Source organism: Ailuropoda melanoleuca, chromosome 4 (genome assembly GCF_002007445.2).
Source record: "Ailuropoda melanoleuca isolate Jingjing chromosome 4, ASM200744v2, whole genome shotgun sequence".
Lineage (NCBI taxonomy): Eukaryota > Metazoa > Chordata > Mammalia > Carnivora > Ursidae > Ailuropoda > Ailuropoda melanoleuca.
The window spans coordinates 20194737-20221033 of NC_048221.1; the positions used below are offsets into that span (position 1 = coordinate 20194737).

General features: G+C 53.9%; 1 protein-coding gene across 9 annotated transcripts in view; it reads right to left on the reverse strand.

The window, feature by feature from the left end:
• The window catches only part of POC1A (POC1 centriolar protein A), a 70898-nt gene extending 58037 nt beyond the window's left edge, over positions 1 to 12861 (reverse strand). For 2 of the 9 annotated variants that reach the window (XM_019799406.2, XM_034658405.1), the window contains exons 1-6: positions 12452 to 12850; positions 9295 to 9379; positions 8250 to 8421; positions 7680 to 7859; positions 6273 to 6380; positions 5180 to 5295 (exon numbers count right to left, since the gene is read on the reverse strand). In XM_019799406.2, the coding sequence (XP_019654965.1) occupies positions 5180 to 5295; positions 6273 to 6380; positions 7680 to 7859; positions 8250 to 8421; positions 9295 to 9379; positions 12452 to 12469 (679 nt within the window). In that variant the 5' untranslated portion in view covers positions 12470 to 12850. Of the gene's footprint in view, positions 1 to 5179; positions 5296 to 6272; positions 6381 to 7679; positions 7860 to 8249; positions 8422 to 9294; positions 9451 to 12451 lie in introns of all 9 variants that reach the window. The other 7 variants (XR_004624714.1, XM_034658409.1, XM_034658410.1 and 4 more) reach the window with 7 other exon arrangements.
• Between the last annotated feature and the right edge of the window lie 13436 nt (positions 12862 to 26297).

Below are 26297 nucleotides of genomic sequence, written 5' to 3' on the forward strand. Positions count from 1 at the left end.
TGGGGGAGAGGATGTATTAGACACCAGGACCCATTGCCTTTCCCTCCTCATTCTCCTGCATCACCCACCAGCCCCACCAGCCTGGGGCAGCCTCTCTGGCTCTACAGAGCTGGGAGATACATTCTAGGGAAGTCGCATCCTAAGAATCATCCCTGCATGACAGTCCCCAGGTAGGCTCCCGCCATAAAGTCCTGAGCAGGGACTGGCCAAGAATAATCCACTTCTCATCAAACCCAAAGCTTGCAGGCCTTCTTCTTGCTTCCATGGCAGTGATCGGTGACAACTGATGGCAGAGCGCCATTTGGGGACAGCCATGGGCTCCTGGCTATGATCCCCCAGAGAAGAGACTCCAGCTCAAGGTCAGAGACGTACCAACATCAAGACTCTACAGGTCACCAGGAGCCAGAGAGGGTGGCACCGAGACCACTGCAGATCCTGCCCCTAAGCCCTGGGCCATAGCTGTGGGCAGCAGGTGGCCTAAGGAGAGTCCTAGGTACCCATGATCCACTCTGCCCACACAGCGCTGCCATGTACCAGCCCCCAGAAAACCTGGCCCACTGCCCAGTGGGCTCCAAACTGACCAAGGGGCCCAGAGAAGCCCCAGGTACCCAAGTCGGAGGTACCTTTCTAAGGCAGGCCACACCAGGCCGAGCCCCAGCCCACCGCCATCAAAAAAGGGCTCAGCGCCCTTCACCCAGGGTGGCTTCTCATAATGTGCAACTGGCATCAGCAGCAACTCTGGGTTGACGAGGGGCTACGGAGTCATACGATGACGGTGCCCTGATACCAGCAGGTAAGGATGCTCATAAACCCCTCTGTGGGAATGTCACATAAATGCTGGCTTAGGGACGGTGGGAAAGGGCCAGTGAGCTGGCCAGAGCAAGTGGAACAGTGCACTGGCCTCCTGACCAACCCTCTTGGTCTCAAAACGTCAAGCAAAGGCTACAGGCCTGCCCCACCAGATGCATGGCTGCCTCAACATCTTCCATGACCGGATCTGGGGTACGGCGGAGGGGCGTGTTAACAACCAGGGGACAGAGAACCTGGGACTCCGAGTTCTAACCAGAATTTCTGGAGAGGGCCGAGCCAAGCCCTCCCAGGGACCTCAGGAAGCAAACGCCTAGAATCAACACAGTGTAAGGAAGGCAGCACGGGGTGGCAGACAGAACGCCGCATTCAGGGGCCTTCCGCTGGAGACTCAGAGTCCCAGCTTCCCAGCTGCAGGACCACGGGCAAGCCTCAAACTGCCCATCTGTGAAATGCGGAGGAGCCCTGCCCTGCTAGCCCCCCGGGCCGTCACTGGATAGCGGACCTGCACGTGCCTGTGAGCCGCAAACTGCATTATGGGCTCTGGATGGGGGTTGAGGCTCAGATGTCAGAACAGCCTTCATGTGGGCTTGGAGCATATGGAGCCTAACCCACCTCCGTGGGGCCCGGCACTCCCGGGGCTCCAGCAGCCCCACCGTCTCCTTGCTGAATTGGGAAACCAGAACTGCTCCCCACAGGGACAGGCCAGAGCCAAGAAACTCGTTGCCTGAGACAAATAGTGCCAGCTGCCTGCCGTTGCCCAAATTAACTCCCGACAAGCCAGCACGGGACAGGAAGTGTCCTCACGACTCTCGACTACGGGGAAGCTGGACCCAGGCAGGCTGGGGTTGCAGACCACACACTGCAGTACCAGGAATCAAAGGGTCTCAGAAAAGCCCAACAAACTCACGTGCCCCAGGCCCACCCAGGAGTGCCTGGTACTCAGCCAGAGTCCCCAAGGAAGACACTAGATGTCACGGTAGCCTTAAAAAACTTTCCTCTGGGGGTGCCTGGGTGGCTCAGTCATTAGGCGTCTGCCTTCCGCTCAGGGCGTGATCCCGATGTTCTGGGATCAAGTCCCACATCAGGCCTCTCCGCTGGGAGACTGCTTCTTCCTCTCCCACTCCCCCTGCTTGTGTTCCCTCTCTCACTGCCTGTCTCTCTGTCAAATAAATAAATAAAATCTTAAAAAACAAAAAAACAAAAAAACCAACTTTCCTCTGGGCTTCCCAGGGGTCAGGGACCGAAGACAGCTCAGGCATCTGCTACCAGAGTGCCAGGAGTCCTTCTCGGGGAATCAGCCTCCAAAGAGACGCCCCTGCACCTCTAAGGATGAGGGAGCACCTGCTACTCAGGGGCCGGGGGAGCCTCTCAGGTAGAAGGTTCGGCCGTGGAGCTCTTACGGGGAGCCGCTAGACCTGAGCAGAACTGGCCAGGTCCCTCAAGCAGCACAAAGGGTGAGGGGTACGTGTGCCAGCCCGTGTGCTCAGATCCACCGGGCTCTCCTTGAGCGCAGAGGGTGAGAGTAGAGGCAGGGGGAGGAACTTGCTGCCCCGTGCGCCGTGCACTGGGCAGGGAGCTGAGGAAACCCGATCGTTTGCGGGACACTCTGAGCCCCCCAAAACGTCTGATCTATACTGGGGTGGCTTAGGAACAAGACACTGGGTGGCTCTGTCATAGAAGCCGAGGACAACAGCAAAAACACACTGAAATCTCTCTGCAGAGCCTGTCAGCCTCATGCACCCCGGGTCNCCCCTCAAGAGCTCCAGGGACCTCTCCAGCACCCCCCACCCTCCTCGACTGCCCTACATCACTCCCCCTCCCGATCACGCTCTTCAGGAGACTCTGCGCTCCTTCATGCCCCTGGCTCTGCCCGTCAGCCCTCCCAAACTGGGAGACGGCTCCCACCCCTCACTCTGGCTGCTTTGTGGGCCTTTCCTTCCGCGGCCCCTCAATCTCAGGGACCCAGGATATGGCCTCAGCCCTTCTCGAGCCCCTGATTCCTGGGCGCAGCTGGCCACTCAACCCCCAGCATCACCTCCTGACTCCATTCAGTCTCCAAAACCTATCCCCCTGGGCCTTATCCCTGCCCCCCCTCAGAGGCCCAGCCCTCACTCAGACATCGGGCACAAGCGGGCCACCCACCAGTCACCCAGACACACCAGCTTCCCACCCATGCAGGCTCTCAGCACTGCTGTCCTCTCAGACAGACCTTCGTTCCTCGAGCAATGGGACCAGTCCCAGCACTGCCAGCCTGGTTGCATCTTTGGGACCATGGGCCAGAGTATGGCATTCCAGGTCCTCCCCAATGGGTATCTGTTGGTGCACCCTACAAACACCAGACCCATGCTCCTGATCCATCAGAGGTGAGGCTGGACCCTCCCAGGGTCACCTAGAGATCCTCTCCCTTCAGTGTCAAGACTTATGTGGTGAAAAGAAACAGTAACGAGAAATTAAAAGAAAAAGACTTATGTGGTACAAACCACATTTCCAGTACCGTCTTATAATCCTCACATGGATCCCCATCTGTCCTGACCCTACACTCAGAGGCATCTCCCCGCACTCCTCCACACCTGCCAACCTTCCCCCAGTCAATCGTGCAGATGTGCCCAATCTCCAACCCAGGCCTGGCCCAGAGCAGAAGACAGGCCTCTATAGTCTGAAGGAGGAGAAGGAGAGGTGTGGTCCCCAAGAAGAGTAGACCCATAGCTGCTCTGTTCTAGAAGCTCTGCCTGAGGGACGCCTGGGTGGTTCAGTCGGTTAAGCATTTGCCTTTGGCTCAGATCATGATCCCAGGGTCCTGGATTGGAGTCCCACATGGGGCTCCCTGCTCAGCGGGGAGTCTGCTTCTCCCGCTGCCCCTTACCCTGCTTGTTCGCTCTATCTCTCTCTGGAAAATAACTAAAAAAAATTTTTTAATTAAATTAAATTAAATCAAAATTAAAAAACGAATAGCAGCTCTGTCTGAAACCGCGGCTGTAACAAACCCCAGGGCTCTCTGTTGAGGAAGGAACCAGTTATGCGGCTAGCCCCTGCCACCTGGTGGTGGTGTAGGGCAGTGCAGGCCAGACTCCTACTCCAGGATCTCCAGGACCCCCGACTTGGCAACAGGGGCATCATGAACACAGTACCTGGTTCCTGCTTGTGCCAGGAGCTCTCTAAGCTCTTGACACAGACCAACTCATTACCCTCCCAACACCATCTGTGAGGGAGGCCCTATCACTGTCCCGGGGGGCCCAGAGGAGTCAAGTGACCTGACAAGTAGGAATGCTGAGGCTGGCCGCGGAGCCCACCCGCCACCATGTGCTTATTAATTTTTAAGACCAGGAGCCTCTCCCTCTTCTTGGGAGATATGCTTGCCTTGGTTACCTCAAGAAAGTGCTGTCCTCAACATCTGAGAATCAGCTAGGAAGGGCTCGTAGGGGGTGGAAAGGAGAGCTCCGAACCTCAAGCCCCAAACCTTCGTCAGACACATGCTTCCCATTTTCAGGTGTGAATTCTGAAACGTAGCCCATGGACTTCAAACTTTGTCCCAAGTCAACGACCACAGCTCTTCAAACAACTCTAGCTCTACCCCACCCCCATCTCAGCCCCAGGCCCACCCACCGTTTTGTCCCTTGCACAACTCCTAGTTCCTCCTGTGGCCCCTCACCAGCCTCCCTCCCTAGCCCCATCCCCACAACTCAGGTGGCTCATGGCCCTGCCCAGTCACACCGGCTCTCAAGACAGTTCCATCCTCCAGTACCCTCAGCTAGGTCATCCTAATCACACCCAAGTCTGTCCCTACCCCACCTCCTGGCTGGAGCCTGACACGGCCCATGTTGACTGCCTGCCACTCTGCCCTCCAAGGGCTACCATTAGATCAGGGGACACAGCCCCAGGGCTGCCTCCTGAGCGTGGTCTCTAGCCGAAGTTGACCCTCCATATGGTTCATGGCTCCATATCTATGGAGGACACCATGAGGCCAGAGGTGGCCAAGGTCCCACAAACACTGACTTCCTTTGACCTGCCCCCTTCGCCCTAGCCCTGGAGGCAAGTAGCACGGGCAGCCCCTGAGAAGGAGCCCTTGAGCAGAGCGCTGCCCAGAGGTCCACTGTGAGCTCCTCGTGTCGCCCTGCAGTACATGAGACTCTGCTGGCTCATGAACAGCCACTAAAGGGCTTGGTGGATGCCAGAGTGCCAGGATCCCCCTCCAGGCCAGTGTTCTGAGCCAGCACAGCCACAACACAGACTACCGGCCGCTGGAGGTCCCAACAGGCCCCGGAGTCCTCCCCACTGACTGGGGCTGTCCTCAGGCCCACTTCAGCACCATGGCAACGAGCCCGCCACCTGCTCCCGCCCAGTCCCACCACGGCCACTCATGGACACTCACGCTGATAGTGCTGCAAGAGCCGGTGCGTCCGCACGTCCCACACCTTCACCGTGTTGTCCATGCCCGCGGCGGCGATGCACGTGCCACTGGGGTGGAAGTCCACAGAGGTGACAAAGCTGGAAAGACAGGGGCCACCACATGCTAGAGGAGGATTGTCCTGGCTCAGAACAGACCCCCAAACATCCAGCCCTTTCCCATCCCCGCACATCTGCTCAGGCTGTTCCCCAAACCCGGAAGACCTCCCTCCTGCCCCGTTTCTTTACCAGATGGCCAAGGGATAGCAAAGAGAGGGTGAGAACAGCAGCTAGCAGTGACCAGAAGTGGACTCACCAGGGAGCAAATCCCAGCAGCCACTTCTAAATACAAGTAGAGAAAGTGGTCTTCCGCCCAAAGGCCAGCTGACAGCTCAGGATGGTCAGAGTCAGAGCTGGGGCCCTCAACAAAGCCGGAGATAGGGCAGGCCCTCCCTGCTGAGGCCCCGCCCCAAAGAGCCAGAAGGGCCCCGAGGCCGTGCTGGTGGACCTATCTCCGGAAGACAGGCCAAGGGCCCCCAATATCCCCACATGTGACACACAGGCTGGCATCATGGCCAGCTGCAGGAAGAGCCTTTTCCTGGGGCTCCCAGTCCACCTGAGGAGGGCAGAAGCTGGGGTTCATTGAGGAGACCAGAACAGGTGAGGCCCTGCTCCCATGCAGGCTCCTCCCTCCCCCGATGATGCGGCACAATGGGAACCGCCACCAAGAACTTACAAGAACCGGACAAGCCTTTCATTTATAAACCCATCACCATAGGTAACACACTAACATGATCTGGGGAGGTGCGGGGTCACCTTCTTTCAGACAGACAAGCCACAATTCTGAGAACTGGGAAGCGAAGGGAAAAGAGAGGCCCCAAGAATCACATGCTTTAAAGTTGAGCACCCGTTCTTTGTGGGGATGGCAATGAGGCTGAACCTCCCACTCACACAGGAAAAAATTCAGAGACAGAGAGCAGCAGAGACGTGGCCCCACATAAGGCCCCTGAGGCCCCTTCACACCTAGGCCCATGATTTCATGAGCACCTGCAGGAGGAGGACAGGGTCCGGTGACTTACCCGCCGTGCTCACAGTAAGAGTGGACGCACTCCCGGCTCGTCTTGTCCCACAGCTTGACAGTCTTGTCATCGCTGGCAGACACAATGAGCCGACCGTCGGGGGAGAACCTGAACAGGCAGGGCACAAGTCACACCACCACCGTGGGCGTTGCACACTGTCCTCCACGGCCCTCTCCCTGCACTGCCCACCACCTGATCCCACAACCAGCCAAAGCGACGTGCCCTGCTCTGACCCTGCGTGATCCTGAGCAAGTGGCTTTCTCTCTGTGAGAAGGGTAAGAATAGTACCTACCTCATGTGGAGCAGGGAGCAGCGTCGGGTGCACAAGGCCCCCAGCACTGCACATGGCACGTGGCAAAGTGAGTGCTGACTGCTGATGCTATTAGCATGAAGGCGGCCCAAAGTCACCATCAGCATCATTGTCCTGTTCCCAGGTCCCCCGAGTCCACATTTGACTCTGAGAACCACTGACCAACAAAAAGGTGTGGAGGTCCTGGGGACCCACCACCAAAGGCTGGCGTAGGCTCCACCCTGGTTTGCTGGCCTGGCCCCTCCTATTCTCAGGAGCCCAATGGTGAGGCCTCTCCGAGCAATCAGGGACCTCCCAGGACACTGGAGCCCTAGAGAACAAGTAACTTGCATGGGGTCCCCAGAAGAACACCGTGATAGCCCCCGACCTCTGACTCTCATGGTTTTCCAGTGTCCCCATACCTCCCGACCTCTTCCTCTAGAGCACAGAGATCTCTGGAGAAAGGATCAGAATAGCTGAAAGTAGGTATATTTGTGTCCACAATCCTTGGACCCTGAAAGGTCCTTTGGGTCACCTGGCCCCTATCCCCACAGCACTGGGAGAGCCAGCCTCCAGACCAGCCTTCTCAGAAGCCTCGACCCCCACCTGGCAGCTTGAGCAAAATCACCTTCTGAGAGGTAGACTCAGTTTCAAACCCCAGCTCTGCCACTAACCCAGTGAGCACCCAGCGGCAAGATACCACACTGTTCTGAGCCTCGGTGTCCTCATCTGCAAAATCGGAATGACATTTAGTCTAGCCATGCTGCCTGCCATGAAGTGAAAAGAAATCCTAGAGTGGTAGTAGCGACATCATCTTGTCACGATTACTCCTGAACAGCCCCCGCTGACTTGCTTCCGGCCACATCAGCCTGGATGTCAGGGGCTCAATCGTGGCTGGCAATGAACTCGCTTGCTTGCCATGTAGGAGCTAGAAGCTCCTCACCAATTTACAATGTGACAGTTTCTTTGCTCCCACTTCACAGATAGGGAAAGCTGAGGCTCAGGAATATGAAAGAGTAGCTAGCTTGCCCAAGGTCATGCTCCTGGCGCCTGGCAGCGCCTCGGTGCCCCTCAAGCCCCAGGTCCCTCCAAGGGCCCAGGGGCAGGACGAAGCTCACCTGGCACAGCGGACCCAGTTGATGTGCTGGCTCAGGGAGAACAGGAATTTCTGGCGATGAGTTGACCACACCTTAACTGTTTTGTCGTCAGAGGCCGTCACAAAAGACTGGCCGTCACTGCAGAAGTGGACGCTCCTCACTGTGGCCGTGTGGGCCCGAAACACGGTAGACTCGCCTTTGCTGCAGGGACAGGTATTCCAACTCAGGAGACCCGTAGCGGCGATGGGAGGGCCCGTGAGTACATCAACGCGCTCCCCGCCCCTCAGGGGCCCCTCCCGACATCAGCGTAGGCCTGCCACTCCAGCCCCCCACAAGGAAAGCCAGAACCAGCACCCACCCTGCCCATGTGTGAGCAGCATCGGATGGGAGCCCTTCTGGGATGGCTGCAGTAAGCCCAGAATCCCTCTCCCGACCCTAAGGGGAGGGCCCCAACTGGAGCCCCAGCTTCTGATGGCACCTCTTCAGATGTCCCACCATGACAAGTCCAGAGCCAGGATGGGGACCTGAGGGGGGACAGCTCTGACACCGGGGCCCCAGGCTCAGACAAGTCCTTCAAAGTCTGTAACTCACACATTGGGTATCCAGATCCGGACAGTCTTGTCTCGGGAGCCTGAGGCCAGCAGGTGTCCCGAAGGGGAGAAGTTCACACAGGTGACAGCATCCTTGTGGCCCGCAAAGCGGTAGGCGCGTGACTGGGGCTTCATGTGCCACACCATGAGGCATGAGTCCATGGAGCCACTGGCTGAGAAAGTAGGGATGCTGTGACCCTCAGCTCTAGCGGGCCTTGAGTCTCCAGCAAGACGATGGGGTAAGGGGACAGGAGACAGACCACACTTCCAGCGACTGCTGAGTTGGGGTTTGGAGCATGGATGGGCTGTCAGCTCTCCGAGCAGCAGGCTCACGTGGGAGCCAGACCCAAGAGATGCCCTTCACATGCCAGCCCTGGGCTGAAACCCTGTGGGCCTCTGAGAAAACCTCATCCCCGTGGGGTCCCCCACCCCCCATAGTCACATCCTAAGGGCACTAGAGAGCAAGTCCTCCCAGCCCAACCCAATGGGACTTTTACCATTGAGAGGGCCCAAGTCAATCAGAAACCTAGAGATCCCCGAGACAGATCCAATGATTTCAGTTCGCTCTTTATCTACAGTGACCAGTAGCCTCTGGCAGGGGACCATGACTATGGGATGAAGGGACAGCCTTGTCCCTAGAAACAAGAAAGCTGTGTAGGAGCCCCCAAGCGACCAAGGCGCAGGTGTACTCAGCTGCTGCACAAGGACAGCAATAGGAGGGGAGTATGAGCCATTGTTTAGGGCCATTCCACCAGCCAGACCCAAGAGATGGGCGGGGTAGCTGCAGTGAAAAGCCCAGACCCTGGGCCCACCCTCCAAGGTTACGTGCCCTTGGCAAGGCCCCCAAACTCTCTGAGTCTCGCACTCTGCGTGTAGAACGTACATGCCCAGCACGCAGACAGCTGGCCAGCTGAAGCAAGGTGCAGGTCTAGACAAAGCCCCTGGGTCCCCACTGTGCCCTATGCCCCCCACACCACACCTCCCAGCTGGAGACTCAGCCTTCTCAGCTCATAACCTAGTGCCTAGGAAAAGATGCCTCCTCTCACCCAGCTGCTTTGTGTTGAGACTGAAGTCCACACAGGTAACTGCATCTCGGTGGCCCTTAAAATGCCTCTCCAGCGAGGGGTCCTCCTGCGGGAGAGCCAGGGTCAAATGTGTGAAACTTCAATGAAGAAGGGGCTTCCCCAGGGCCAAGACTCTTCCTAAAACAGCCAGGAGGGTTCAAAAATGCTCAAGGCATGATCTTGTATATAGACAATCCTAAGGAATTCACTAAAAAACTATTAGAGCTAATAAACCAGTTAAGCGAGGTTGCAAGATCAACATATAAAAATCTATTATGGGGCGCCTGGGTGGCTCCAATGGTTGGACGTCTGCCTTCGGCTCAGGTCACGATTTCCAGGTCCTGGGACTGAGCCCCATGTCAGGCTCCCTGCTTAGCTGGGAGTCTGCTTCTCCCTCTCCCTCTGCCTGCCTCTCCCCCTGCTTATGTTCTCTCTCAAGTGAATAAATAAAATCTTAAAAACAAATAAATAAATAAATAAAAATCTATTGTACTTCTGCACACCAGCAATGCACAATCTGAAGAATGATAACAATTCCATTTATGACACATGAAAAAGAATAAATACTTAGAAATAATTCAATAAGAGGGGTGCCTGGCTGGCTCAGTCAGTAGAGCGTGTGACTCTTGATCTCGGGTTTTGAGTTTGAGCCTCAAGTTGGGTGCAGAGATTACTTAAAAATAAAATCTTTTGGGGTGCCTGGGTGGCTCAGTTGGCTAAACATCTGCGTTCAGCTCAGGTTATGATCCCAGGGTCCTGGGATTGAGCTCCATGCCGGGCTCTCTGCTCAGCGGGGAGCCTGCTTCACCCCCTCCCTCTGCCTGCCGCTCTGCCTGCTTGTGCTCGCTCTGTCAAATAAATAAATAAAACCTTAAAAAATTAAATTAAATTAAAATTAAAAAATAATAAAATCTTAAAAAAAAGGAATTTAACAAGAAAAGTGAAGGCTTATACAGTGAAAACTACAAAACACTACTGAAAGAAATTTTAAAAGACCTAAGTAGATAGAAAAATATCCATGCTCATAGTTTGGAAAATTGAATTTTGTTAAAATGCAATACTCCCCAAATTGAGCTACAGATTCAACACAGTCCCTATCAAAATCTCAGGTGCCACTTTTTGCACAAATTGACAAGCTGATCTTAAAATTCACATGAAAATGTGAGACAGCCAGAATAGACAAAATAATCTTGACCAAAAAAATGAATAAACAGTTGCTATAGAAAAAATTCCACTGTTCCTCAAAAAGTTAAACATAGAGTTATCAAATGACCCTGCCCACCATTCTAGGTAAATGCCCCAAAGAACTGAAAGCACGTTCACACCAAAAGTTGTACACACACGTTCATAGCAGTATTACTCATAGTAGCCAAAAAGTGGACAAACGTAAATGTCCATCAACAGCTGAATGGATAAACAAAGTGTGGTCGCTCCATACAGCAGAGTATTATTCAGCAGTACAGAGGAAGGAAGTACTGATACATGCTAAAACATGGATGAACCTGGAACACATGTTAAGTGAAAGATGGCAGACGCAAAAGGCCACATTTTGTCTGAGTCCACTTCTATGAAATGTCCAGAATAGGCAAGTCTATAGAGACCGAAATTAGATTAGTGTGGAGAAGGGGAGTGACTGTTTAATGGGTACAGATTTCTCTTTGGGGTGACAAAAATGTTTTGGAATTAAACAGTGACGATCAATGGACAACACCATGAATGTACTAAACACCGATAAATGTTATATTTTAGAAGGGTGAATTTTATGGTATGTGAATATTACAATAAAGCAATTTTTCTAAAAGAATCAAGGAGAGAAAAATGGAGGCCTTTCAGCAACCCCCATCTTGGGAATCAGATTCTGTACCCTCAATCTCACTGTGGACTGGCCAATGAACCCAAAGGTCAGCCTGGACAGGCCCCAAGGGGCAGGGCCACCATCTCTACTGCGCCCAACAACGTCAATGAAGCATTAGTTCAGGACACAGCTTAGGAAGGCGGAAAAAATATTGCAGAGACTCTCTCCACCCAACAGCAGCTTGTCTTTGTGCTTGAACAGTTCTAGCCCTGCCATGCAAACATCTGCCCCTACCCCAAATATCAGAAACCTCAAAGAAGCATTTTGGGCGCACCAGGGAGCCCAGCAAAACCTCCTCTTGGGAAAAAATGTCGTTGGGGCAGAGTAAGACTATTGCCACCCGCCAGGCCTGTAACCAGAACAAAGGCCCCCACGGCCCTGTGCCCAGCTCCACCCCCAATACACCTGCCTGAGTCTCCCTTTCAACAAGAAAGGGAGTGGCAGCTGGGGGAGGGCCCCCAACAGAGCAGCAACTGCCTCACCAGAACCTCTTGGGAGAACAAGTGTAAGATAATGCCCACCTCTAGGCTCAATAGGCAGAGGGAAGTTCAGTTCCACCTCTAACCAGGGGGCCCCTAAAACCTCCCAACATCCTTCCCACCTCCTAACCCCAACGGGCTCTGTGGTTCCTCACCTCCCCCAAAGGTGGTTTATATATGGAAGGAAGTGGGGAGGGACTTATGGGAGGGGCTAGATTAGGGGTCAAAAAGCCTGGATCTTAAATCTGGGCCCTCTGCTCAAGTCCCCACATGACAACAAGCACCACCCAGCCTTCCTGCCTCTCAACCCAGCCCAAAGGCCAGACATGTTTAAACAACCTCTCAAAAAGAGGGGTCTGGAGGAAGCTGGGACTCAGGGCTCCCGGTCCAGATCACACTGCAGACCTGGGCTGTCCCGTCCGAGCAGGGTGTTCGCTCAACAAGCCCCTATCCAGCCACCCACTGCTCAGGATGGTGAGACTGAGGCCCGGGAAGCCCGGAGCTGGCCTCCGGCCCGATCTCTGGTCGAAACGTACTAGTGCTACTGTCTCCTCCGCTAGGATGCAAATCCGGGGAGCAGGGACTCGTTGGTCCGCCCCAGTAGACCGCAAAGGGTCCGGCACTCAGGAGGTGCTCACTACGTGTCCCGACCCAGCGCCCCCCTGCACCGACGGTAAATGGGCCGGAGAAGACTGGCTCGGAACCCGGCGTCCCACTCGCCCCCTCACAGCCATCGCCCCGGCCAGGCGCCCACAGTCCCAGCGGGGAGACTAAGGCCGGGCAACCACCGCCGGCAAGAACTTACAGGACAAGGTGCAGCCATGGCGGGCCGGGGGCGCCCAAGGCGCCGAAGAAGGCAGCGTCGGCCGTTGCGGCCCTTTCAGTTTCCGCGCCCCCAACCGCCGCCAATAGCAACGCGGGTCGCGTCGCCACGCCCCGCCCACGGCGATTAAAGGAGACGCAGCGCCTCGGCTTTTGGTCCCACGGCCGGAAGCAGCGCCCTGTGGCCCGTTCCACAGCCTCCGCACGCAGCCCCGCTAGGTCAACAGCCCACGGACGCCGCCGCCAAAGATCTCCGTCCACTGTCACTAATCCCCTGAGAAATCACAAACCCAGGATGAGGGATTCACTCCACCGGCCCGTAGCTCGGTTTACGAGACGACGAGCACAGCCTTCTGGGAAATACAGTTTCAAGACGGCCGTCACCTTGAGTCTGCAGAAAAGTGGAACTACTTTTCCCAAGATACCTTGAGGGCGGGCCGGGAATAACCACCGGTAGGAAAGGCTTCAAGGATCCCGGAAGTGGAGGACACGTGGGTCATTGTATTTGAGTCGTCTTAAAGGGCCCTTGAAACCAGCATTCGCCCAATACCGTAAGGGCTAGTTAGTCGCCCCTCAGAGATCCTTTAAATGGTTCGCTCCTCCGAACTTAAAACAAGTGTCGATTCAAAAGAACACCAGTCACTTGGAATCAGATCTATGGAATTCTCCATGGGTGGAGAGACCTAGGTTCTATTCTGTTATTGTCCTGCCTCCTTGTGTGGCCTGTGTCCTTGGGGAAAAAAATACCTTTGCCCGGGCCTCAGTTTACCCATTTGTAATATGAGGGAGTGTGATGAAGCTTGGCCCTCTCCAGAGCCCTCAGCCCTGAGAAGCGGTTATGAATTACATGTTTAAAAGAGAAGGAGACATTTCTAGATATGTCTCCTGAGGCAAGGGAGACAAAAGCAAAATTAAACTAGTGGGACTATATCAAGTTAGAAAGCATCTACACAGCAAAGAAAATAATTAACAAAGCCAGAAGACAATCTACTGAATGGGAGAAGACATTTGCAAATAAAAGGTTAGTGTCCAAAATATATTAGGAACTTATACAACTCAGCACCAAAACTTCAAATAATCCAATTAAAATAGGCAGAAGACATGGGCATTTCTCCAGAGAAGACATCCAGATGGCCAAGAGACACATGAAAAGATGCTCAACATCACTCATCGTCAGGGAAATGCAAATTAAAGCCACAATGAGATACCACCTCACAGCTATCAGAATGGCTAAAATCAAAAACACAAGAAACATGTGTTGGAAAGGATGCAGAGAAGGAACCTTCATGCACTCTTATTGGGAATGCAAACTGATGCAGCCACTGTGGAAAACAGCATGAAGTTTCCTCAAAAAATTAAAAATAGAGCTACCATATGATGTAGTAATTCCACTACGGGTATTTACCCGAAGAATAGGAAAACACTAATTCAAAAAGCTATATGCCCAGAGGGGAGAGTGGTGGGGGATTGGGATAGGCCGGTAATGGGTATTAAGGAGGGCACATATTGCATGGTGCACTGGGTGTTATATGCAAATAATGAATCATGGAACATTGCATCAAAAACTGGGGATGTACTGTATGGTGGCTAATATAACAAAATAAAAATTATTTAAAAAATGGGGTGCCTGGGTGGCGCAGTCGTTAAGCATCTGCCTTCGGCTCAGGGCATGATCCCAGCGTTCTGGGATCGAGTCCCACATCAGGCTCCTCCGCTGGGAGACTGCTTCTTCCTCTCCCACTCCCCCTGCTTGTGTTCCCTCTCTCGCTGGTTGTCTCTCGCTCTGCTAAATAAATAAATAAAATCTTTTTAAAAAATTATTTAAAAAAAAGTTATATGCCCCCCATGTTTATTGCAACATTATTTACAATAGCTAAATTATGGAAGCAACCCAAATATTCATCAGTAGATGAATGGATAAAGAAGATATGGGGTGTGTGTGTGTGTGTGTGTGTGTGTGTGTGTGTGTGTGTGTATAATGAAATATTACTCGGCCATAAAAAAGAAAGAAATCTTGCAAATTCCAACAACACGGGTGGATCTAGAGAGTATAATGCTAAGTGAAATAAGTCAGACAGAGAAAGACAAATACCGTATGATTTCACTCATATATGGAATTTAAGAGGCAAATGAACAAAGAAAAAAGAGACAAACCAAAAAAACAGATTCTTAACTATATAGAGAACAAACTTATGGTTACCTGAGAGGAGGTGGGTGGGGAGATGGGTGAAACAGGTAAAGGGGATCAAGAGTACACTTACCATGATAGCACCGCATAATGTATAGACTTGTTGAATCATAGTATTATACATCTGAAACTAATACAACACTGTATGTTAACTATACTGGCATTAAAATAAAAAATAAAAGAAAATAAATTAAAAAGGAGATATGCTAAGGGCCTGGCCACCAGAGGCCATCCCTGCTCACTTTATGCTGTCGGAGTGTCCAGGCTGTCCTTGTCCAGACCTTTTACCCTGTCTCCGGGCATCTTCCCAACCTGGATCTGACCTGGACCGGATGTTTTGCAATATTCAGGAACCTTCTGTCACCTCCCTGGACAGGCCAGTTTGGCCAGACTCCAACACCGATTAGGATCTGGCCAGGCCTGGAGGTTTCTCACTACATCCTGAAACCAAAGATGGTGTCTCCGTGGACCTCCAAACCAGAGCAGATTCAGAACCTGGCACAGGTGGGTAGCGGGCATGTAGAGGACTGGGTCTCTCCTTCGGACCTGGAAAGTCTGGGGCCAGACAGAAGAAATGGATACATTTAATCCCAGCTTCACTGTGATTTGGCATAGAATTGTTTTTTTTACATTACAAATGTTCAGACTCATTTAACTCAGACACCGAAATTCTCCTTAAAACAATAAGTATTGTACCATTCACACACCCCAAAATTGTTCAACACTCTTCAAAGGATGACTTTCAAGTCTTCCCACCAACATTCACGACTTACTCAGCAATTCTTTTGCCTGCTGTCCAAACACTTAAAGTGAATAAGTAGGAAGAAAAAAAATTAAAGACAGAAAAATCTATCCATTGAATTTAGAGTTCTTTTATTGTTGTTATCGGTAGTGCTTTTGGTTTTGTTTTGTTGTTTTGTTTTGTTCGTGTAATTTTAGCTATAGAACATCCCTGGTCTATGGGCGCTCATAATCTACAAAACTGAATTTACAGAAAGCCTTCTGTAAAATGATTTTCAAATGTCAAGCTGGCTCAAAGTAACAGGCTCTAAAAGATTTTACTCATTCTCCCGACTCCTTCCAGATCCCACCATCTTCTATCCTTTCCCACTGGAAGAGGAGCTGGGGATGCCCCACCCACTCTTGCTCATTTATTCTCCAAAAATTGCAACACCACATTCTGCCAACAGCACGGAGACAAGCCATGATCCACCACTGACACAACCTGCATAAACCAAGATTGGTGCCTCCACCTTCTGACTGAGCAGCCCCTACCCTGTGCCACCTCCATCAGACTGGACTCCATTTCTACCTAAGTCCCCTATGTTGGGGATAAGTATGCTCAATGTTGGAGGAGCCAACATTGCTGGCCTCCATGTTGGGGGACCTCCATGTTGAGGGGGGCTGGAAGAGTGCTCCTCTTTCAAGCCCCCTCGTGACAGGAATGTTTCTATCCTGATATAAAGCCCATAGGTAGGCACCCCTGCAAGAGATTCTCCCCCCGTCATCACTCCTAGACCCCCTGCCCAAGAGCCAATGCCACCTCAGGGTGAGGCAGAGAAAGGAGGAAAGGCAGGGATCACACCCACCCACATAGTCCAATCCGCCCTGCGCCTGGAAAGCCCCATCAGTTCTATCACTCAGCCCTGCACAGTGGCCTGGGCTTGAAACTCTGAGCATGGCAGCTCAGGGCTTGTCCCTCAGGGCTTGTCCCAGCGTCAGACACATCTTGGGAGGAGCCCAGGCCCTGCCGCCTCTAAGCTGGGTGATCCAGCAGGAGTCACGCCATATCCCTGAGTCCCCATGTCCTTGATTATAGAATAATCATAACATATCTGCCACAATGGGGGAGGGGGGATTCCATAAGCCATTGATTAATGTCAGACCTTGACACTGAGCTGCCACTTAATACATTTTTTTTAATATGACCTCAGTCACATCACGTACCCCCTCTGCTCCAACCATCTAGCTGATACCTCTCCGCCTCTGCTCCCACCTCTCCCCACTGGGCTGCCTCTGCTCTAGCCACATTGGCCTTCTTGCTGTTCCTTGAATAAGAATGTGCCAGGCACACTCCCATCTCAGGACTTTTGCACTGGCTACTCTCCCTGTGTCCACTTGGCTCAACCTATCGCTCCCATCAGGACTTTGTTCATATGTCACCTTCTCAGTGTGGCTTTCCCTGGCTACCCTACTTAAAACGCCAACTCACCTTCCCTCTCCCTGCTTTATTTTTCACCAGTGACTTTGCCCTCTGACACACTGGACTTCTTGGGTTGTTTTCTTCTCCCCTCTTAGAACATCAGCTCCAGGGAAAGGATGTGACTATATTCCTGCACCTCGCACAGGGCCCGGACAGAGTGGGCTCACAGTAAATTTTTGCCAATGAAACAAATGAATCATGACAAGATTGCTCATAGATGGTTATAGAACCTGTGAAGGGCAGGACTGGTTCTCAGTGGGAGAGACGGGGAAGGGATTAGGGTAATCAGGAAAAGCTTCTCTGTGGGGGCAGGAAAACCTGAGCTTTAGAGCACAAATGGGGCTTAGGTAGATGGGGGGGGGGACAATTCCAGTTCAGGGAACAGCCTAGCGAAAGTCTGGTGGCAGGATTGAGTGTGGGGTATCTGGAGAGCAGGGATAAAGCAGGTGGGCTCAGAAGTGAGGCTAGATTATAAGGTCACAAACATTGACAAGAATCGTGGGGATTGGGCTCAATGGGTCGGGGGGCCTGCCACGTGTCTCCTCCCAGGGCTGAGGGAAGCCAAAGAAACCTCTCACAGATGAAGCTATGATATCAGGACTGCCTATTGTGGGAGTGATGCCCGCAGGTGGGAAGTCTCATTGCAATTCTGGGCCTCAGTCCTACCCACTGTGGAAATGGTGTTCCCTGCAGGCCAAACTTCTCTAAAAACAGGCCATACCCCAAGCAGGGAGGAGTCTAAGGGGCCACAAGCCTTTATCCTTGCTCAGCCCTGCTCCTCCATCCAACAGCATTGGCCACCCTGGTAAAAAACCCACACTGGTGGGAACACAGGGGAGTCCCTCTGGGTGAGCGTCCACCTTGAGCCTGTCCTTCCATATCGCAAACAGTGAACGGCATGGCTAGAGTGGCTATGGCAATTCCTGGGGCAGTGATGTCCGTGAACCTGGGACCTGTTTCCAGGAGGTGTGAAGAAACAGAGCTGGTTGGCAGCCACACTGCACCATCCACTCAAGTCAGATGGCGAAGCCTCTGTGTGCTGGGTCCTTCTACCCACATCCATGAGCATGACCAATGCCCTCCCTCCCATAACCGCAGGCAACCCCTTGGGAAATGCTGGGCCTCCGTTTCACATTGTCCAGGAAAAAGGCAAGAGGCCAGAAAAGCCCAGCTGGGATAGAACAAATCCCGCAAAGCTGAGGCCCACTGACCTTGGCTCTCTACAAGGAGGGCTGGGGTGGGGTGCAAAGGCTGTAAAGGGTCTGAACTCAAACCTGAGAACCTTCCTGGTAGATAAGGAAGACAGGGCTTCAGAGCAGCAATATGGTGGAGGCAGCACCAGTGTCTTAAGAGTTCCATTGGGCCAAGGCTGCTCTAAACCCGAGGGACCAAGAGAACTTTCTATGATGATGGGAATGTTCTATATCTACACCACCTAATACAGTAGCCCTTGGTTACATATGACTATCAAACACGTGAAATGTGGCTACTGTGCCTAAAGAACTGAATTTTAAATTGTCTTTCATTTTCATTAATTTCAATGTAACAGCCATATGTGCCTAGTGGCCACAGTATTGGACAGCACGGCCCTAGACTGTGAATTGGCTCTGAGGTCTTAGGCAAGTCACAGAGCCTCTCGGACTTCAGTCTTCTGGTGAGGCTGTGAGCAACATAGACCCGGTCCACAGTAGCCAAGGTAACTCTTTGTCCCTATGCCCCATTGCCCAGCTGTAGGGGAGAAGGCAGGGAATCCGGTAGGGTGGTTGAAGTTACAAGCCCAACCCCGGGGACGTGGAGCAACACAGTAGGATGCAGGCCACTACCCCTTAGGCCCCATAGCAGGACTTTGCTGGCTGGCCCCCAGAGTATTTAGAGTGAGAAGATGAGACCAGGGGCCTGAGAATCAGAGGATAATTGGATTTCCCTCCTCCAGGGAATCCTCAACTGTGTTACAGTGGTCCACCCCAGAAGGGGGGTCAGCAGAAAAGTAACTGACAACTTTAACTTACCACAGAGTCACTCTATACCAAATGTCAATGAAGTCTTAGTCCCAACTCCAGGAGCGATGCAGCATTTTGCCCATTTTACTGATGGAGAAACTGAGGCACAAAGTTAGTAAGTGGGGAGCCAGGATGAGAACCCAAGAACTAAGAACCCTTAAATAGCTCAGGCCCCAGTAGAACTAGAAAGGGCCTCAAGACTTGCACTCCCAGGTGCCTGGGTGGCTCAATCCGTTGTTGTCCGATGTGATTTCAGCTCAGGTCAGGATCTCAGGGTCATGAGATCGAACCCCACGTCAGGCTCTGTGCTGGGCATGAGTCTGCTTGAGAGTCTCTCTCTCCCTCTCCCTCTGCCCCTCCCCCAACAGCAGAGATGGGGACTCAAAGTGTCCCAAAGTGGCCAACTGCACACTAGAAAGTCCTTTGTTGTCTTGTATCTTATCTTAAATAGGCAAGTAACTGTAACCTCTACTTCTCTTTTAGTATCTTTTTAATATAAAATAAATGTTTTGATGATGGACCAGTTAACTCCAAGTCATGACGATACACAGCAATACGCCCCCGGGTACCCTGCGGTTTCATGCTCCCCCTCCACCACCCACCAGTGAGAAGCAGGCTGTAGAAGAGTCTCTCAGCTGGTCGTCAAATGGGAGGAGCCTGCTCCTAGGGCCTAGGGCTCCTTCCAGAATCCAGGGTGCAGCTGGTTTAAATGTCTATTCCTCAGCCAGCTATTGAGCCTGACCCCTCAGGTCTGGGTAATTCTTATGTGATGGTCCTGGTACTTCATCAAGAAGCCCTGGGCAGGGGCACCTGGGTGGCACAGCGGTTAAGCATCTGCCTTCGGCTCAGGGCGTGATCCCGGAGTTATGGGATCGAGCCCCACATTAGGCTCCTTTGCTATGAGCCTGCTTCTTCCTCTCCCACTCCCCCTGCTTGCATTCCCTCTCTAGCTGGCTGTCTATTTCTGTCAAATAAATAAATAAAATCTTTAAAAAAAAAAAAAAAGCAGCAGCCCTGGGCACAGTGGGGGCCTGGACAGCCCTGCTCTGCCCCCAGGGGGAGCTCTCACCCACCTCTGATGCTCTGGCCAGGCACCCAAGACTAGACAAGTCTCAACTCTGACCCTAACTTGTGCTGTGGTCCCATCTCAGGCCTCAGCTTCCCCATTGTCCAATAAGGATATCCATAGGGGACTTCAAAAGCCCTTCTGGGGGGCGCCTGGGTGGCTCAGTCGTTAAACGTCTGCCTTCGGCTCAGGTCATGATCCCAGGGTCCTGGGATCGAGCCCCACATCAGGCTCCCTGCTTAGTGGGGAGCCTAATTCTCCCTCTCCCTGAGCCTGCCGCTCCTCCTGCTTGTGCTCTCTCGATCTTTCTCTCTCTCTCTTTCTCTGTCAAATAAACAAATAAGATATTTTAAAAATAAATAAATAAATAAAGCCCTTCCAGTCTCAGTAGGTGTATGTGGCTAGGCAGACTTCCTGAGGCGAGGGGCCTAGTCAGGCCTCCTTTGTCCCCCTTCCTCATTGTGCCACACTGGCCTCCAACACTCCAAGCTCAGGTTCAGCCTTCGCACTGGCTGTTCCCTCTGCCCGACCTGCCCTTCGCTGGGTTCCTGGCTTGTCTCAGGCCTGGACCTTCAGGCGTCAGCCTGAATGTGAACTCCTCAGAGACACCTCTTCTGGCTCTCTCCTGCCTCTGTCTTCCTCGTGCTTGTGTGCCACTGCTTTCTCATGCATCTACCCTGGACTGTGAGCTTCAGGAGAGCAGGAACCCCCTCTGCTGGTCACGGGGGGGGGGGGGGTGCTGGGCACTCATCCCTGGCCTGACACAGGGAAAGGTCACCCAGACTTTGACAGTTCCATCCCTGGGGTCACTGGGCCTGAGGAACACAAGGAAATCCCTTCAAGAAATCCAGTGGTGCTCGGACTCAGGGAGGGGCTTTCTATTGGTTTGGGAAGGAGGCAATTCAATTCTACAAGCATCTGTGACATGCCCGCTGTGTGCCTAGCCCTATCCTGGCATCACTGCATTATGGAGGGTCAGGAATATAGCACCCCCCGTGCCTGGCTCCTCGGGGGAGTCAGAGAGGGAAGGAGCCATGAAGCAGGCTGAGCCCTGTGAGTGTCCTCCCAGGGGTTCCAGCTCAGCACGGGCGGGGTGGGGCGTTGCCCTCTGTTGACAAGATGGGGGGCTTCCAGGAGGAGGCATGTGGGGAAGTGGACTTGAAGAACAAGCAGGTCTTCTACAGAGCAATGGCATCCCAGGCCCCAGAAGGGGAAGGTATGGGTTGGAAGAGATACACAGCTCCTCCAGGCTGAGGTGGGCACTGACAGGCCTGCCGGGTGTGGACTCCCCTCCACTGTCTAGCTGACCACCCAGCTGCTCCTGTGCTCTTGAGGATGGGCCCCTCCTATCCCAGCTGCCAGGAGCCAAAAGGTTTATCCAAGTGACAAAGGCTTCCTGTGGTGAGTCATCCTTGAGCCCCAGGTAAGGTTCACCCCCCACAGATTACTCACATGCTCAGGGCCAGAACGGCCACCCTGTGCTGGGGAGACACGGAGTCCCAGAGAGGACGGGGCTTGTCTTCTGTTCCTGGTGGTGGGGGAGAAGGGGTTTGGCGTAGACGTGGGATGTTTACACTTGTCAGTCTGTATTCACTGAAACCCTTCATGGCTCCCCACCCTCAGAACAAGGCCGGGTTCCCCATAGCCCATCTGCTCGCCTGCTCCAGGCTTGCCTCCCACCCCACCCCACCTCTTGGGCCAGACCTTGTGCCTGGTCTACCCTGTTCCCTCTGCCTGGGGGGCCCCCATGTTTGGCCTCTCAGGGCAAACCCTACCCTCTATCCTTGGTTCAAATGCCCCCATCCTCCATGAGCAGAACGAACAAACAGCTGCTTCTCCGGCTCAGACTTCCTCAGGCCAGATCCTGTGCTTCTATGGCTCCCGGAGGGAAGGGCTTATCAGTTGAGTCCGGTCCCCTCTCTAGCTCACCTGGATCCAGGTGTGTGCATGGCTGTGTGCGTGTGTGTGTCTGCATCGTGACTGAGGATGCATGCGTGTGTCTGTATGTGAGTGTATCTGTGTGTGCGCATGCGTATGTGTGCCTGTCTGGGTATGGCTGACCGCGTGTGCCTGCGTCTCTTAGTGTAGATTCTTCCAGAAACTGATCCTAGAACAGCTTCAGGGGTAACTCATCCATTCGGGAGGTGATTCTGGGAAACAGCTGTAGGGAGAAGGAAATTGAGGCAGAGAAGAGAGGGCAGCCAGTGAAGGGTGTGTTATGAAGCAAGTGACCACTGTGGGTGACTGGGGCCCAGTCACACTGGAGAGCTTGGGGACACAACACAAAACAGGTCCCGGGGCATCCCACCTGAGGATCTGGGAGACAAGGGGTGTATCCGCACATTCCTGACAGCCAGGGTGGAGGCCTGGCCCGTCTAGGCTCTCCTGTGCCAGGCCTAGAGCCTTCTGGGGAAAGAAAGCCCTCAGCAGCCAGTCTTGGGTGCCAGCAAGGAAGTTGGGCTTGCGTGCGGGACAGGGTTTCAGTGGGAGGAGACCAGGGAGAGCACCGCACTGTGTGTGCTGGTGCCCTGTTAGGCCACCTGGACACAGGGACTCCAGGGACCTCTCCCGTGCAAACTTCTGCTGGTTCAGGAAAGGTCAGCACATCGGGCAAGGGCTGGCCTTGCCCTCCTTCCCTCTCCCAACCAGGTTGGCTCAGAATTTGCCCAATCATCCCAGGCCTGTGCCAAATGTGGCCAAACAGACCTGCACTTGCTTTAGGCAATGACAATTTCCACCCTTGGGCCGGGGTCAGGGTGGGGGGAGATCAAAGCAGGTTGAGGGCCAGGAGCCGGGGAAGGCTCACATGCAGAGAAAGCACCCAGGCCTCCTCTGTCTGAAAGTTGCTGCCCATGGGAGCCTGGACAGTAGCGGGAAGGGCCACGAAGACCACACAGAGGAACTTGGCCTCCGTCCTATAGGCAGTGGGGAGCACTAGAGGCTTGGTGTGTCAGTGAGGGGTATAGTCAGTGCTCCCCTTCAGGAGGACCACTCTGTGAGCCTGGAAGCCCGAGCACTCAGAGGAGGTGCTTAACTGGGCAGATGGACAAAGCCCTAAGTGTGACAGGTGACTGACCCAGGGCTCAAAGAGATGTGCATGGGGTGATGCTGGCCAGCTGGCTACTCCTCTTCAGGGAGGGCTGATGGCCAGTTACTATCTCAGCAAAGTTGAGGAATTCAGGAGCTGCAGGACAGAGCTGGGGTCCGGGAACCATGGGAATGGGGAAAGGGGAACTGCCCGGCCTCATTGGCTTGGTCTGATGGCCATCGGTAGGGAGCTGGGGTGAGACAGGAGTCTAAGTACCCTGGGGCAGTTGTCCTTGGCAAAGAGAGAGCATGGAGGTCCCAGCAGGGACAGCTCCAAAGACGCCCCTTCAGAAAAGGGAGAGGTCCAGGAACAGAGAGGCCTGGGCCGTTCAGACCTAGGGAACAGCAGGAGTAAGGGGTCCGGACAGCACAGAGATGCGGCAGGAAGAGCAGCGGGGTGCTGGGCTGTGGGGCAACCAGAATTCCCACATGAACTGAGGCCAATGTGGGGCCCAGGGGATAGGGAGGTGTGCCCCTGAAGCCTGTTGGGGAAGAGAAGGAAGGAAGTAGGACTGGAGCTTGGGGAAGCCAGGACACTGGAACAATCTAGGGCTAGCAAGGATGACAGGAGGCCACCAGCAGGGAGGGCATGGGATCTCCCTGGGGGCTGGGGAGGGGGTGTGCTTTAGCGGGTCAGGGGATGGGGACAAGGAAGAGGGTGACAGTTCTGGGGTCCATAAGGGAAAGGCTAGAGCTGTGCAGATCTGGATTCAAATTTCAGGTACAACACTGACTTGCTGTGTAACTGTGGGCAACAGCTCAACCTCTCTGAGCCTTGTTCCTCATGTAATGGAGAGCCTGTGGAGGCCATAACGGAAACTAGGTTACCAGTTTCCTAGGGCTGCCCTGGCACAGGCCCGGGTGGCTTAAAATAACACAGATTTATTCTGTCATAGTTCTGGAGGCCTGAAGTCAGAAGCTGAAGCGTTGACATGGTCATTCTCCTTCTGAAGACTCTAGCAGAGGACGCTCCCTGGCCCTGTCCATCTTCTGGTAGTCCCTGAGTTCCTCAGTGTGGGGCCACACGACTCCACTCTCTGCCTCCTTCTTCAAGTGGCTGTCTTCTTTCTGTGTCCACGTTCCCTCTTCTTGTATAAGGACACCAGTCATGGGATTAGGGCCCATCCTCATCCAGTATGATCTCATTTCAACGTGACTGTATTTGCAAAGACCCCATTTCCAAATAAAGTCACATTCACAGGTACGGGGGAGACGGGGTGGTTAGGACTTCAACATATCCTTTTGGGGAACACAGCCCTAGGGAATAGGGTTGTCGTAAGGATTAAACTATAGGCCTGGCACACAGTAAGCTCTCAATAAATGGTGATTTTAAAAGGAAGGCAGGGTGGGGGGAGATGGTGGGAGCTCAGACCGGCAGATTTTCCTGTGGGTACCCACGTACTCACACGTGCACACTTGTGTGTGCCTGGGCAGATACGAGTGCACAGGAAGCAAAACCCTGCTCAGGGAGAGACACCCAGCCAGGAAGGCCTGGACAGGTGGCCCAGAGACATCAGCCCTCAGTCTACCCACCAGGCAGAGCCATTCAGAGCAAGGCTCGGGGCCCAACATCAGCTCACTGGGCAGGGGGCCCAAAGCCAAAGCCTTGCTTGTCAGAAAATTCCTTGGGAATCCTGAACAAGGCCACCAGTGACATCATGTGCAAGTTCACACAGTCTCTGTGGGGGGCTACCAAGGCCACCCAAACACAGCCTTGGCATGGTGGGGGAGGGCCATAGGGATACTGCCAGCACAGCTATTTGTGGGGAAGGCAAGACACAGAATCAGACTGGCCCCAGGGACCCCAGTGAAAATCCTGGGCAGCCGCCCTCCACCTTAAGGAAGAGGAGGTGAGAGGAGGGTCTGCCACTCCCCCACCCCCTCCCCACAACTCCTCCGCACTTGTCAGTCAGACAGGCCTGGCTAACCCTCCTTCCCCCAGCTGCCCACTGGGATGACCCCGAGGCTAACTAGAGCCAGGGGAGGGGAGTGCAGTGGGGAGAACAGGCCTGGCCCCAGTTCCTCAGAACCTTCTGGTCTCTGCTACAGGACACCCTCCTAGCTCATGATGAGGATCACTGTGGGCAGCGGAGTTCATCAGCACCGCTGTGACCTCCAGGGAGAAGCACCAGGAACACCGAGTACTCCAAGGATAGGCACTGATAAGGCTCACTGAGCCAGTGACAGAGCCTGGCTGCCACAGGGCCACTCCCCACGGCCTCAGCCTAGACACCTGTGTGCTCCTCCCCAGCCCCTCCCAGGGCACCAGACCTGACTTCAGAGAGCCCCATCCGGAGTCCACCTGTGAGAGACTTCCCAGCTGCTCAGGCCTGCCTGGCCTGGGAGGCCCAAGCTTTAGCCCCGCTGGGGCTCTGGGCCGCTCTGGTTCCTTTCACTTCAGAGTCCTCCCCCACACCTCCTGCCCCCAACCTTTGCTGAGCACTGTGCTTGGTGCTGGGAACAGTCATGAGGCAGCACGGCCCTGGCCTCATGGAGCCAACATGCAGGGCTGTGGAAACTGCTATGATCCCCGAGGGCCTCTTGGAAGAGCAGGGGTACAAGGCTGGGTGGGAATGGAGGGGTGAGAATGAAGGGGTGGGGGGAGGGCTGCCCCCAGCAAGATCTGGGGAAGGAGCATTGCAGGGCAAAAGGAACAGACACAGCAAAGGCCCCACGTGGGGATTTGCTGAGTGGGGTTAAGGGACAGAGAAACGAGTAGAGGGAGAGTGTCAGTGAGGTGGGTGGGCCTTACAGACTCCATGAGGACTTGGCTTCTCCTGAGCGAGGGGGAGCCATAGGAGAGCTTTGAGCAGAGGGGGATCTCTGGGGTTTTGCTTTAAAAAGATCCCTCTGGCTGGGGCGCCAGGGTGGCACAGCGGTTAAGCATCTGCCTTCTGCTCAGGGCGTGATCCCGGTGTTATGGGATCGAGCCCCACATCAGGCTCCTCCGCTATGAGTCTGCTTCTTCCTCTCCCACTCCCCCTGCTTGTGTTCCCTCTCTCACTGGCTGTCTCTGTCGAATAAATAAATAAAATCTTTAAAAAAAAAAAATCCCTCGGGCTGCTCTGGTAGAAGATCCGTGATTTTCCCTGTGATGTCCTGGCAGGGAGAGCTCCGGAGAACTTGCAGAAATGCAGATTTCCTGGCACCCTGCTGAATCGGAAATCTTCGTGCCCCTCAAGCGGCATTGCTCAAGGTCTCCCACCCCACCGGAGGCTTGGAGAAGAGAGCAGGGTGGGAAAGGAGACTCACGCCATCTCCCCACCCACTCCCTGTACCCTGTTG